The sequence below is a fragment of the Folsomia candida genome, unplaced genomic scaffold, assembly GCF_002217175.1.
Source record: "Folsomia candida strain VU population unplaced genomic scaffold, ASM221717v1 Fcan01_Sc006, whole genome shotgun sequence".
NCBI lineage: Eukaryota > Metazoa > Arthropoda > Collembola > Entomobryomorpha > Isotomidae > Folsomia > Folsomia candida.
Genome location: NW_019091198.1, coordinates 7,845,762 through 7,861,399, shown reverse-complemented (window position 1 = coordinate 7,861,399; position 15,638 = coordinate 7,845,762). Strand labels below are relative to the sequence as shown.

At 37.9% G+C, this 15,638-nt stretch overlaps 2 protein-coding genes across 3 annotated transcripts in view; one reads left to right on the top strand and one right to left on the bottom strand.

Annotated features, from left to right (window-relative positions):
* The window catches only part of LOC110851164, a 29,025-nt gene that overhangs the window by 6,786 nt on the left and 6,601 nt on the right, over nt 1-15,638 (top strand). The gene's annotated exons all lie outside the window — the stretch shown is intronic.
* On the bottom strand, nt 566-4,411 carry LOC118436030. The gene is made up of 5 exons (XM_035852926.1): nt 4,197-4,411; nt 1,132-1,192; nt 928-1,008; nt 808-840; nt 566-736 (listed from the first exon to the last, which is right to left on the bottom strand). The coding sequence occupies exons 1-5, from the start codon at nt 4,224-4,226 to the stop codon at nt 636-638; spliced, it is 306 nt and encodes a 101-aa protein (XP_035708819.1). The 5' UTR covers nt 4,227-4,411; the 3' UTR covers nt 566-635.

Here is a 15,638-nt window from a genome sequence, read left to right as displayed (position 1 = left end):
TGCGAAACTGTACATAAACTCGCGCACTCGAAAAGTTTGTGTATAAATTCATCATGAAAGTCTTATTAGGAAATTATCCTTGATTGTTCAGGTACTGTGAGTAAATTGTGAAGGCGTGATTCACAAAGAAATGATTTTAGTCGGTAATTATTTCCCATTGTTAAACTCCCAGCTTGAGACTGGTTGTGAAGGACGTTGACGCTGGTTGACATGTCCACCTATTCAGCTATCGATGTCAAGTGCTTCACAAGAGATCACGCCAATAAATACACAATCAGGGAGTCACCTACCACTGCCTATGGTTCCTTCCCTTTCATCCCAGTGTTGTTACTAGGAGGAGGACTATTATTATTGCGTTGCTGTTATTATTGCATTTTCTGTGAAAGTATGTCTTTCGCTCACGTGTAAAGTTTTACAAATCTTATTACTCACAAACCATCGCATAATTTCCATGTAGTTGTGAGATCTATGATTTTTACAAAATATTCAAGCATAGCCAATATTCATTAAACACTATCAAACTGCATGTGAATATTTATTTATTCCAACAAATTATTGAATCTATGAGAAAAAATTTTAATTATGAAAGTCTTTGTCATATGTATGATCATAATCAATGAAAGGAGTGATCCAGATTAGTTGTCCAGTTGTGGTGGGAGTATATATGTCCCGGGCCGGGCATTATTCACCAGACGTTGTAGTCCAGCCACCATCCTGTTTAGATCCGACACAATTTCTAAACATTAAAAATTAACCATAATTACAGGCCTTGTGAATATTATGGAATATCTGGTTCGTTTGTGTTACCTTGGGTGGCTTCGGCTGTTACTGCAGGGTCCTCTATGAAATACAACAAAATAATGTGTTAACTTGCTTCAGAAGTTAAATATTTAATTATTCAATTCATTATTCATAACGCAAGATTACCTTTAATTAGATTTGCTTCAATCCGGCGAATATCAGTCGTCGCTGAGTCTATAGCCCAAATCAATAAGTTCACAGTTGATCCTGAAAAATTAATCACAAAGGTGAATTTGAAGTTCAAAAGATCTCTTAATCATATACGGACATGTTTCGGTTTATTGCATGCTTAGAATATGTTGTGGAAAACACAATTTTGTGTGTGCTTACCGTGGCTTTTCCGTGCATCCGATATGGCTGCCTGCATCTTGAGATGGAATAGGGGACAGTTCTGTTTTAGCAAAATTAAATATAACCTTGTAGTTCTGAGTATTAAATGATACTGCTGGAGGAGAAATCAATTGTAAGGTACGACAAAAAATAAACAAGTTGGACATTTTTTCGGGAATATTTAGTTTGGCGTCAGGATCAAATTTTTCATTTCATTTATTATTTATTATTATAGAATGCAAGTAAATAGCTTCATTTTTTCTCTTAGACATTTCTGGAGATTTGGTTCGGTTTTGAAGATATAGCCTACCGAACGACGAAAAAGATGAGTGATAGTCACATGATAGTCAAAAATTTCGGTTCTTGGCCTATAAAAGTGATCGGTAGTAGTTTTTTTAAACTTTACCTCATTTATTCACCTATTATTGCCTTCTAAATAAAATAAGAAAAAGTTGTGTGTATCACAAATCCGTGATGTACAGCCCATAACATACGTATCTCCCATGCGGTGAGGCGATACTTCTAATTTTAAAGTATTGGTTGGTAGCAATTATAACCCATATTCATGACTTGAGACTGAAATAATTTCATATATGTATTTCCCATGAAAAAAAAGTAATTGCCCCACGAACGAAATTAAACAGTCCCCCCAATGATATTTCACTGCGAATGAATAGATGTGTCAAGTTGGGGCTGACAAATGTCAAACAGGTTTTAAATTACATTAAGTCACTGTAGAAAAAGAAATATCCTTTTAAATTGCAAACCATGAATGAATTTGTATACTTGCGACGTTCATTTGTCATTATTCAACGCAGCCTTTTGTAAAACTTTTCTAGCCGTGTGCGTAAGTTGTGTGATGTGATGAAGCAATTTAAATATATATGCTGAGCAGCATACACTATTTACTTTTGAATTCAAATTAATGCCCATTCATCAAGTCGGTTTAGTAACGCTCTTGAGAGTGGCTGAAGTACGTATGTGTATGAATAAACATGCTTATGCACAAGTTCAAACCGTTGTTGAAACCAAAATTTATGCGATTTGAGAAAGTTGGGTTATTGCCTCGGCATAATGTGATTGTGCCGTACCGTACATTCCGTATTTATAGTTTCGTATCTATTTTCCCGTCCCCACTTCATAATTTGAATAGCAAAAATATTGTGATTTTTAAATTCAGAAGAGCACATGAATATGTACATACGTAGTTGAAGACCAAAGTTGAATTGAGCAGAAATTATTGACAGAATAAAGTAAAAGTATTACGAGCTGAAATAACAAAAGTAACGATGATGCACAATGTGGTTAGATTATTGTCATGAGATTCCACCTTCACCAAACTTTAAAAGGATGTTCAAAGCATAAAAATTAAGTCTTGCCACTCGTAATTTGAAATGCAATTGTGTTCCTACAGTGAAACATCTTCTCGAGTTTAGTTTTTAGTCGGTCGGTGTGTGATCGAGCCGAGCTCGTACACGTATTAGTTTGTTCAAGCGATGGGAATTAAGGATAGCTCTGGATGGAGAATTTTGAACTGTTGCAATGAAACGAGTTGCCCAAAAAGGCCAAATAATCTCTGACGGAATATGGACACCTGCTCTCCAGCTTGTAAATATATTTTGTTTGCAGATAAAAGCAAACTCTCTCTGACACACTTTCACACGGGAGACGACCAGGTAACCTAACCACGAGCAGAAGCTTGAAACAATTCAGTCGATGTTGAAGACGAGCGACCCAGTCCGTCGTCATTATGCTGATTCGATGTCATTCTTACTTTCTGAAGCAGCGTGAATGTTATTAGAAAAGCAGAGTTTGCAAAGCTTTACGGAATTAGTGGGACTAACCAAACCACTCCGCGTACATGTGTTGGTAGCTTGTGCAAAAATATACTTCAAGTTCTTTAAATGCATGCCACTTCATTCCCAAGTGATGCGAAATAAATGTTGTAACAACATATGTCATTTGCACACAAAGCAATTCGAATCATTGAGTTCAAACAGTACAAATAAACATATTTGTCAACGAAAGACCAAAATCCATGCTGACAAAGTTTTTAGCAAAATTAGTCATTGGATTGTTAGAGGTGCCATAATTTTGTCTGACTAGAGATAACAAAAATGTTGCTCAATTCCTTCATTGAGGAGACAGACTGATCAAAAGGAAAGGAATTAACGCAATTCCAATTGTCCATCGCCTATGGCATACGAAACAAGTGTACATACTTTGTAGGTAGGTATGTAAGTACATGTATAAACTTCGTCAACGTCGGAAAGACTCAACGAGATGGAAGAGATGTGGTCGCCAAAAATGGTGATTTATCAACTTGTTACAACGCAACATTTCCTAACCCCTCGTTACACACATGGCAAATAATGGATAAATAATCTCATTTCAATCACTACGTCCAAACACTGCATTTTAGTTAATCCAATCCAATTTAACCCGCATTCAAGTCAGATGCGACATAATATGTACCTGCTCACTCGCCATAAAAGTCAACGCTATGTGAGATCAAGTCGAGCCAAAATATTTCTCTGCGTTTTAATTATTGTGATTTACAAGTTTGAGAATTTGACAAATGAAACTAATTTTTTTTTCCACGTGATGAACCTGATCCAAGATCTTTGCTTCTCAAAAAAATAATTGAGATGATCCTTGGCCGCACTAAAATTGGGATGGGAGAGCAGAGCGACATGTAGCGTGTGGACATTCTGCTGGCCTTATTACGAAATATAATTTAAACTAATGAATCTCAGCTTTAGGCAAAACTGTGTATGCATCTGGAACACAATGAGTAAGATGGTACTAGTTAATACTAATATTCAAAAATTAAAGGCACGCAGGGTTATGGTGAAATCGACCCAGCCGTGATTTTTTTCGGATCTTTTTAATCCCACATATTTAGTTATTTTATCGTATCCGACGTCAATTTCAATTTTTGCAAATTTTTTGAGCATTTTAGAAATTTCCTCGGTAAGAAAAATTTCAAAAAAGTTGAGATTATTATTGATATTATAAAACAACTATCAAACACCACAAAAATCCTAAAATTAATGAAGACTCACCTCATTTTCTCCTGATGCTGGATATCCCATTGTAATGCTGATGAATTTGGATAGTGCAAATTCTAAATTTAATTTAGTTCGACGTCTTGGCTAGATAATTTTCAAGGTTATCAGTATGAAGTATAAGGGTATTACCAACAAGAATGCAGTGAAGTAGATGCCTCTGAATACTTTGAGGATGAGCTTACTGAAGATACATTCTTGGTTTTAGGAAATATTTTTAGTAAGTGTACCTAGAAAATGGTCATTTTGTGGTCATATAAGGTAGGTGCTGGTGCTATAGCTAAATGAGCAAGCAATATGTAGTATGTAAGTCCTTTTCCTCCTATGACGTAACCCTAATAGGAATTAGGATATACCCGGTTTTTGGAAAAAGTACCCTTTCTAAATATTCTGAACCAAAATGCGACAATTCCCTATAATGGAGCTGACCAAGTTTTAGTCAACCCAGCTAAAACATAAGTTACAACCCGAGCCGATTCAGTTGTGGTTTGGGTCGTATAAAATAAATCTCGCTGGGAAACTTATCATCGGAAGACCGAATTATTCGGTATGTATGTAATACAATATCAGTAAATGGTTAAATGGCAAAGCTATGGAATGCAATACAAAAGGCAGGAGGGGAGTGTTGACGTGAGAAGCCACAGCCTAATATGCACATTCCATTTATTAAGTAGCTCACGCGATGTCAATAATATTACAACCATAATAATTCATGTAACGCAATTTGGTCGAAATACCAAGATGAAATCTATCGCTGAGACAAAACAAGATTATCATTATTATTAGTATTATTATTAGCCTCATAAATATTTCTCCTCGAAATCTGTTTCCCTTTCTGCAATTCATAGTACAAAAGCGGACATACGAATTGTATCGTCATCTCTCGTACCTAATCCAACAAGAAGAATTTGTATACTCTTGTCGGTCGGCTATTTAGTTGGGATTGATACCCTTACAAATTGCGATCAGCCGTCCGTCAGTTCGTGGTTGTAGCGGTGTATCACATATATTTATAGTATTGGTTTTCTATCCCAATTAAAAGTAATTTAGGGGTTTGTCATTTGGGATGGTCAGCAAAAAAAAAAGAATTGCACGAGTGAAGTTTCGCACCAACCCATCCAAATGAGATGAATGAGTTTGCCTGCCTCCCTTCTTTACAATGTTGGATAAGATAATAATTAAAGTGCAATCCTGCACCCCACCTTTTATTATGCATTAATTTATTGTTTGTGTTTCAACGAGTTGCTTTTATCTATGTTTCATTTTCTTCCTTTCTTGCGACCACACGAAATTTTTGTCTGTTTCTTTTCAAATGTTTCACAATCTCAAATTCCCAACCTGTCTTCTCTCTGATGGAGGTATACGTACGTACTCGCTCCATTAGTCATAGTCATCTTTATTCGGCTGAGATGGTGTAGCCAAGTGAGCCATTGTGCATTGCAGATAACAAATTGTTTATCTATGTAGAACTGCGACCAGTGATTTCATGTTAACATCAATGTTTAGAGATTAGGAGATTAAGTGGAATTTCAAAATCCAAGACTAAATACGTATCTATTGGCACAATATTGCCAAGATATTGCATTCATTCCCACGACATAAATTATCCAGCGAACCAAATAAATTGTAATTTTTTCTAAAATAAATAGTCACGACATTCGTTTAGGCGGCGAACAATGAGGACAAGCCAAGCAAAATGTGGTTTATTTTATTACTCGCTTTATTAATTAGTTACTCAATCCAATCAACGATTATGGTGCACTTGTTACAGGCCGGTCATACAGGTACTTTAAGAATCAAATAATCTAGAGAAATTCAATTATGATTGTGTGATAATTAAACTCATAATTCGCAATTAATGGAATACTTGTTCGATGATGTATAGAAATTCTGACAGGTAATTTTTCACGACATATTAGGAAATAGCATACATTTTAAGGTTGTCAGTTTTATCGTTCTTTTCCTCTTGATCATCTTACCACTAATTTGTTGTTCAAGACCTTTCTATTAAATACATTAAAATTTGAGTAACAAAGGCCTCCGCACATTTGTAATATGTCTTGTAGATCATGTGACAATCCTTTTGCTGACATGTTATTGCGCTGGAGTACATATTTAGTTATGTGTCGTGCCCATAAAATGAAATAATGTCAGCGTCGTACAATGTATATTTGCCAAAGTAAAAAAAACGGCTTTAAACTTGCACGAAATGAAACCTGATGCGTAAATATCTCATACGTTGGAATTACTTTAATTTCCTCATCGTATCAATTACCCTGACATTTCAAAGGATTGAAGGTTCATAAAGAAATAAAAGCTGCTCAATTAGCCCATTTTTGGAATCATCTCCTAATTTATTCAACAAATACAGAATACAAATTTGTCGTTCCTCATGGGATGATTCAGATTACAAATGTACATATTTACTCGCAAGTTTGTAGTTGTGCAAACTCCAGCCAAAACATCATTTCAATTTCCGATCTTTACAGCTTTATTGGCTTTGCGTGGTGATATCTTCCTTCAAATTTATTATAATCTCATCAGTTGCATCACTCTTCTTAGGTATTTAGCTGTCAAAGCTGTACACACGAGTTCGTAAATATTTAAATACTCGGTGACCATAAACTTTTCACATGCATACATAAGTTGTCATATGCACATCAAATACAACAACACTTTATTAACTTCACATCCACTTTTGACATGACTGTGTCGTTCCGCCTCAAACGACCATAATCACAGCACTTATGAGATATTTAGTGTCATACATACGTAAGGTTGTACTACGTCTAAACATTTGGACACAAATGAACCACAAATCCCTCGAAGATAGGTTCGCATCATGTCATCAAATAATTTCACACACCTTTGTATTTGGGCAATTGCTGTCTTTCTTTTGCAGGTCAGATATTAATTCACATTTTTGCAATGATTCTCTCTCTCTCTCTCTCTCAATTTCGATTAGTCGTGTTTCTCTTAAGGTAGCACATGATGATGACGATGATGATGGAGGTCATTGCTTATTATTATTATTATTAAATTGTGTATGCTTTTGTTCATAATTTCGTCGTCCTAGCCAGACAGACAACAGCCACCCTGTTGTTGACACCCACATCGTCCAACAGACAATGACTTGTAATGATTCGTTTCACGCCAAAAAAAAGAGGTGTTGGTGTCATTCGCTCTTTCAATTGTGGGTTCTCTCATCTCATATAGAGTGAAGCCTGTGAGAAGATATGTACACGAGAAATATGTACAATGCAATTTTGTGTGCATACTTACTACGAGCTACGTTTTTATAATTGGGCACCCATGACTCTTCTTGGTTGTAATTTTTTTCGACCCATAATTAGCAATTTCACGCCGTTTGATTTCTAAAATTGAAATTCAATAATATTATAGTATTTGTGTAATTGGTCTCTTTGCAAACTATAATTAAGACTTAATTCATTCAGCTTTTGAACGAAAGACATTGCAATACGTATTTACAAATTAGAAATCTTTGGCAGAGAGAGAAAAGAATGTTGAACCATGCTGAACGAATTGTGGTCATGTAACCGCATAATTAATTTGCATTCGGTCGTGTACTGTCCAAAATCCGGGTCGCAAGCCACATCCTCGCTGACAAGTGGGAACAATTTAATGTTATTGTCATTACAGTTGTGTTTCTTTTGTGCATAAAAGTTGGGTGACAATTCGGAATACTACACGGTATAAATATGGATAGCATTTGTTCTTAAAATGTCAAGTGGACACTATTGTCCACGATTGAATGATTGACACCCCTGAACAGGGAGTTTCGGTCCATCGTGCCAAAAACGGTGAGTTGTGGGGCTATAAGCTTCCTCGATTGATTGGTCGCATGCATACGTAATCTGTAATAACTCTCTCAACGTGGTGTACGTAAGAATTTTCCGCACGCAGAGCCTAGCCATCCGAAGAGATGAAGAGTTGACTTTTTAGTACATGGCACATAAATCTTTATGCTGTTTAACATTCAGACTGTAAATTAGCCATTGTTTACTCCACGTTGAATGGGGTTCGAACTATGTAGGAAGTGTCAACACAACAGTTGTGAACGACATGTCCGAATTGTACATTGTTTAAAATGTCATTGTAAAAATGCTACGATTTTTTGGCAGCGAGCCGTAGCACGGATTGGATTGGGGTTGAAAGATTATTGATTGATTTACAAATGCTGTCTCCTTAATTAATACGTGTTACGAGGTTTTATGATCTGTCGTTATTTTAATCTCGCAAATTAATGGGGTAGAATTTCTTTTATGTCGTTCTTATTGGATTAAAATGTTAATGCATCATTATTTCACGTCTGAAAAGACGTAAAGTTTCCACTTATTTTGCCATCGAAAGGAAGGCCGTCAAGTTTTTAGATCACGGAGTGATACTCGAGACAATATTTCTTCTCTAACAAGTCACAATGTTTTAGTCAAGACTCGTCTGCTCGTGAGGTGGATTTATAATTAGATGAGCACAGTAAATCATTCCCACCAAATTTCGCCAACAAGTCCATTATTCGCTCGCATTTATACGCCAAGTGGCGGAAACGTGACATGAAGTGCAAAATATTTTATTATTACTACAATGCAGACGACAGGCGAGAAACGCCTTGGTTGGGCATTATTTTTCAAGTACGACCACTGAACGTCTTTTGTTTCTGATAAATAACTGCTGAATGAAACATTATCCTAGATTTTATTATGTGGTCAGCTATAATTGATTTCATTCTAAAGTGTATAATTCGTCGCAGTTTCTGACACGTTGAGAAGAAGAACTTTGTCAAAATAATTCAAAATATGTTGTTTGGCCATACATGTGAACATTTTTTGGATCCAATGTCTCAATATTTTCCGGAAATACTGCATGACAAGTTTTGGTGATTCGCATGTTTGCCGCAAGTATCTCTCTCCTTCTGACAGACTGACAGTTTAGCTTCGCTTCTCGTGACAGTTGTTAGAAACGAACCACGATTTAAGTACTTATGCGCATTAATAACATCACATTATGCCATGAACATTATGCCTAAAAAAAGTTGATACGCCATGACATGAAGTGACCCAAATATTGCCATTCAGCATCTAACTGAACTAGATAATTGATAACTGACATTCACGGAATACTTACAAATACATATGCGTAATGCACTACTCATCGAATGACGCGCATATGTAAATACGAATACATATGTCATATGTGCATACGTTGCTCAGAGCTCGTGCTCATTTTCCAGAGCGAATTTCATTGCCATGCTGTGTGCTTTGTGTAGCGTGTCTGATTATGTTATTTGGATTGTGAATTGGATCATAACATCAATCCCAAACTTCCTGTTGCGTGGTCTGGTGGTACATATCACAAACAAGGAGAGAACTGCATAACGTGTATAATACATCCATCCATCCATCCATGGTTGGGAAAGTTGGGGAAAAGTGGTAGAGAGAAAAAGAGAGAGAAATCCCCTTCGCCTAGCTCGGCGTCATTTAGTCATCAGAAAAGATTGCTCATCTATCTCGCCAAATCCGGGGGTGAACTTCTGCATCTAACAAATGATTTCCTTCACACAGAAGAAGAACGAGGAAAATGGGTGACTCATTTATATTTCAGTCCCTTTCCTAATATTTTGAACAGGCTGCTCATCCATCCATCCATCCATCCTCCTGCCGCTTCACTGCACCCTACTTCAGACGCAAACCGTTTAATTCGACTTTGATCTCTAACCCAATCCGGGGAAAAAAGTGGTCTGAAAAATGTAAAAGAATAATTCTAATGGATTTACACAAATGCGGTTTAAGTGCCTGTAATAATAAAAGCCTCATTATTATGCAAACTCACGGGGACAAGTGAATATTCACCCAACATATCGTGAAATAATGCTTTCTTGAATTATGAATGACTAGAACACATTGGACCTGATTTACGACTACAGTTAGTTTTTCTTCTCCTTGTTGTTGTAAACGAACCACCAACCACGAGCCTACTGTTGTTGTCATTTGCACGACGCCGAGTCCCAGTCTTAAATCAACACTCGACTACAGTTTGTCGTATAACAGCAGATTTTTGGGTATAATCCTTTTGTAAAAATTTGGAAGAGAAAGTCTCCCCGTTGTCCCTATTTCATTATTTATGGAAACAGTTGGCATACATACATTTGAAAATGCCATCAGAGAGTTCCAACCCTCGGAGGAAAGTTGGTGATTCTTTTCGGCCGAAAACGCATTAGTGCACCCATTAAGAAGTTTACAGTGACAACTTCCATGCCCCCAAAATTTATGTCTCGCTACTTTCTTCACAGAATGAACTTGAATTCGGATCAAAAGTTTTAACTGGAGTGGACACAAAACCATTGTGACCTCGCACAATTAGAATAAAGTGGGTGGACTTTAGATCCGTATAAGATCTAAATCATTACAAATTCGATGCGAATGCAAAGGGGCGGAATAAGGATCAAGGAAATTTGGTATGGATTGGTAAATGGAATTCTTATGAGAAAATATGGCCTGCTTTCCAAACTTTGATCTTGAAAGAGTCTTAAAAACTTGGCGATGGCGTCATATATACAATCCGCCAAAGCAATTCGTCTCATGTTTAAATTTTGCACATTTGCTCACTCCCATACATAATATTGTCAACCTTGGTATGAAAATCTCCATTTCGATATTTGTTCCCTTCTCTCTGGAAGAGTATGTAATAAGGTGTACGTAGGTGTGAGAAAGCGCTCTTTGTACTCGGCCAAATGCGTCACTTCGACTCAACTTTTCTGGCAGTAGGGCGCATAATGGAAGGAAGTGGTACAAGCGGTTGAAGGCACAAATAATTGCTGGAGAAAAGTATGTACGAAGGAACGATGGATCTCGGTCTCTCTCTTTTGCTCTCAAGAATGGCGTGGCATACATGGAAACGTATACGGAGAAGTACGTACCATGTGGATAAAGGTCTAATGCTCAAGCATTTCAAAGATTCGATTATGACTTTGGCAGCCGTCATTGATTTTTCCAAGGTTTGCTGCAGTGACAATACATAACATAATATAGGCATCCTTATGTGCATGTGGTTATGAATTCCCTGTCAATAGTCGAGTCACTATTACATGCACATACTGATACTACTTCCTCCTCCTCCTCGTCGAAAGTGCGGTGTGGCGTTACATATCCATACGAGAAAAAAGACATTACATGCGGCAGAACATGCATGAAGTGAGGTTGGAACATATTACGTATACTGGTGCTAAGTGGGAACATCCTTTTCTTCTTCTGGGAGAAGGGAACGGAAGGGAAAGTGCTCAACCGAACCAAACCAACCAACTCAAGGCTGCTGCTGACTCACTCTCTCGATAAATAAATCTGCCGGCTCTTCTACCCACGAGCGAAACCAGTATGTATGTATGTGGTCCAATAAGTCTCATCTCGTTTTCCAGACGAATAAAGTAGAGCTCAGACTCAGGAGGAGGGTCTGTCGAGTTGATAATGTCAGATCTTGATGCCCTTTCGATGTGTGGTTGGTAGTAGGCTGGGAGAAAATCAAAAGTGTCAAGCGGTTTGATGCTGTGGCCTCATTTGCGCCCTGATATAAAAATTTCGGAAGCTTTCAATTCATGTGTTTTCTGAGCAGGGGTCACTTAAAAACTACAAAAATTCAGAAAAGTCGAGATAGATATGGGGTATGATAATTTACTGTCATCACGATTATGCAAAAATTGTTCAAATCTGAGCAGAATTGAATTTTTGAAGGTTTAAGTGAGATAAGTTTACTATTAGGCGTCCCTTCAAAGGGGTGTGGCGGGCACAAGTGAGGCCATGGCGTCAAAACCGCTTGATTTTCTCACAGGGTATTACACAACATATCCAAAGGGCATCAAGATCTGACATTATCAACTTGGCAGACTCTCCTCCAGAGGCATGACACGAACTACTCGGCCCGCATGATGATGATGATGATGATTTTGATTCCGCAACCGATAATAACAGGGTGGTCACATAAATAGCTACCTTTCTCTAGCCATTTGCAAGTTTTTTTTACCTCTCTCATTTTATAATGTTATGGAAGAACACGACGATCAGAAGATGTTTACTCTTAATCTTCCCCATCTGCTCTCATCCTTTAGAAAAGAGAAAAGTAAGTTAATTTATCCATTTAGAATTCCTGGCACACAATCTTGTCGTCAGCCCTTTCTCTTGTTTGAGCAAGCAGAGTCCATGAAAGGCCCCTTTTCGATCCGAAGATAAAACAATTTCATCAAAACGTTCATTTCATGGTGAAATAATTTTGGAGAGTATGAGCAAAGTTCTTGGATCCGCCAAGATATGCAAGAGCAGCCGAGCCATGAGTGAAAGAAACCTTGAAACGGATGCAGGACCGGAATAAGAATGTAATAAAAGTGAACAAAAGAAAAGGTTACGAGAGTATTTTGTTCTTAAGAAGAAGAACAGAGGAGGAAGAGGAATTTGATGCAGAAACTATGCAGTCTCCGTAACAGCGGTGCAGCCGTGTCGACGAAAGGGCAAGGATGGCGGATAAAATCCTCTTATTCGTGTATGTATGATGATGGCCTTCGAGATTTATTTAAAGACTTTCACTGCAATCATTACGGTGACATGGAGTTTGCCGAGCACAAGGTTTATCAGGTATTGCATTTACAAGCCACCAACCCCGAGAACGGCTTTCTGTTCTGCTATCCTTATTCTCTGCCTCATTCAATTGGATGCACATACACTCTCGGATTTTAACCATTATGTCAGCCGAAACGATGAGCAGGTTGACAGGGAAAGAAATCTGGCTCAAGATTTATTCTTCATTGGTTGAATCGAATTGGTTAATTTGGACTCTGCTGGTGATCCCGTTTCTCTTCTTGGAATACCGATACGGACGGAGAGAGAGCGATACGTTCTTTTTCTCTCCAGATTGGAGGTGGTCACAATCAAATTACCCAGATCGAATTACTGACATCATCGGAAGGTTGGTTGGTTGGCTGGTTGATTGCTGTACAGGATAAATCCTCCAACTTTTCCCATTCATTTGTTTCCCTGTCTGACTTCCCGTGCTGCTGCTGCAGTGGTTTTCATCATTCATTGCGGAAATGTTGAAATCCTTCTAATTTACTCTCCACGATCCTGTTATGCATCGAGTACGTACTTACATCGCACACGCCGGAGCTTAGGATTAGCCGATCTGGTGATGTATGTACGTAGCCATGCATGGGGGTTTGCTGCGGCTAAAGGGATGGCAGATAGATATATGTATTTGTACGTACGTAATGAGTGCTGTTCCTGATTATCATTACAATCCATGGACGAAGAAGCTTTCTTCCTTTGTGTGTCTCCTCCTTCGACCTCCAGAACTCGAGTTAACAATGAAGTGAAATCAGACAAAAGGGATTGAGCAACCAACTTCTCCTTTTGCTCAAGAAGATTGGAGTGAAGTGGAAAATTAGGAAACCGAATTTGTTGAAGGTTATCTAAACAACGTGTAGGAGGGAGATGATCCGAGGTGGATTAATGCTTCATGTAGCATAATTATTGACTTGACATATGAAAACTGTTTACATAAAGTGAGCTATCTCATTTCTGAGCAGAAAACCATCCTCCACACAGGGATGGGTATATACGTTACATAAAGAAGTGGTCGTTCGTGGTGCAATTTACTTTTGAAATTGGCAAGTCTCTCATCTGTAAGTAAGTACGTCGATATTGAGCAATTTCATCAGCAAGTCTCATCTTCCTCTGCTTTGAAGCTGCTACCCGTTGGGTGGACGTCCCTTGGAGACAATGGTTGGCTCTCTTCTGTGTCTGCATGCATACATACGAAGGAAGGAAGGACGGGTCTGAAAAACGGGGGTTCGGGATTTCTCTAGCTTTCTCGGTCTCCTCGTCGGTCGGTGGTGGTTGGTGTGGAACGAAGTAAATAGTGAGCGAACTCTTAGTCTATGAACAGCAGCAACAGCACCAACGGCAACTTGCTTGTTTCTCCAGTTCCGTTATATTTCTAATCGCTCGCTCACATTTCATCCCTTCGCATTTCATTTGCAAATTGACTTTTTTAAGTGATAACATTATTTTGTTCCTCGCCAGAAAAAAAACGAGCAATTTTTCAATCCTTCACTATTTACCACTGTTCACTTTTTACGGCTTTTGACGGACGGACACCAGTCGCAACTACTTATTCGTGATATTTGTTAAAATAATAATAGTTCAATCAATCGCTTCACAGTGCCCACTTTGGCTTTACGCTGCAATAATAAATCTTTGTTGCGATTGCTTATACACACTGAGAAGGACGGCCATACACGGCATGTGGTGTTGCATAATTGTTGCTACGAGAGGTGGGTGACTCGTCCAAAAATCTACCTGCATGAGAACATGAACAAATATTGATACAGTATTTTGACTATAAAGGAGTAAATAATAATTCTTCTGAAAGTGCAAATTTTACTCCTCAATTAACCCACTCTTTGCACTCCAACCCCTCCTGCACTGCCATCACGGTAATAATAATTGTACCACAATTGTAATTAATATATGCATGCTTTAATTAATTGAGCTGTTGTTGGTCAAATATTAATAAATGCGAGATGTAAGTAATTACAAGGACGAGAAAAAAAAACAGAAGTTGATTAGATTACATTGCATAATAACACATCAGCAAAATAATAACCTTCGTAATGTAATTAAACATTAATGATCATCATAAACAATTTTATTCGTAGAAACATTATCCGTCATCTGAGAAGGGTTGCAGTTATTAAAAAATTTAGACATTTTGAAACGATCGTCGTCTCGGGTCATTTTTTTCACGACCAGGGTTAAGTAAACATTAATCCCTACGGACGTTAGACACGAGAAGGAGGCGACAGACGAAAAAAAACTTTTAGTTTTAGTTTGGTTAAGTCATGACGAGGAATTGCTCATTTGTCTCGTGTCACATGTGTCAGCCAGTTAAAATAAATGGGAACTTCTTTATTGGTCAGCTCGTATAAGTTAGATATTCGTCTAGAGCAGGCTAAAATCCCACTCTCTCGTGTTCTTGTTCGCGTGTGTGTGTGGTATTGTCGTTTCGTGATTGAGTTCAATTGACATGAATGATAATGTAAAAGTACAGTCGTCATGTCACGCATGCAACGAAACAAATACCTGATTCTCACACACACTTCTTTGTTCCACCACCTCCACCAATTTGACACTGGCCACCAGGCTGGCTTTATCGGTACCTAACACCAGATCCATTCCCATGATCATCTTTTTTTTCTCCAGAGTAAGTAATTCGCTGCTACCACTTCCGTTCTTTTAGTGAAAATCCTTCGGGAATGCGAACGGGTTACCTTTCTCGAGGGATTTTCTCGTAAGTAAGACAAAAAGTTTTGCGTTTATTACGTGGAGAATGTGAAATTGATATGCATTTCATTCGGATTGTTTTGGTACTTTGTGTTACATG

Coding starts and splice junctions, on each gene's coding strand:
- LOC118436030 (XM_035852926.1), bottom strand. CDS start 4,226: ATGGGATATCCAGCATCAGGAGAAAATGAG. Junction 1,193..4,196: donor CAGCATCAGGAGAAAATGAG/GTGAGTCTTCAT, acceptor TTGCTAAAACAG/AACTGTCCCCTATTCCATCT. Junction 841..927: donor TGAAGCAAATCTAATTAAAG/GTAATCTTGCGT, acceptor TGTATTTCATAG/AGGACCCTGCAGTAACAGCC.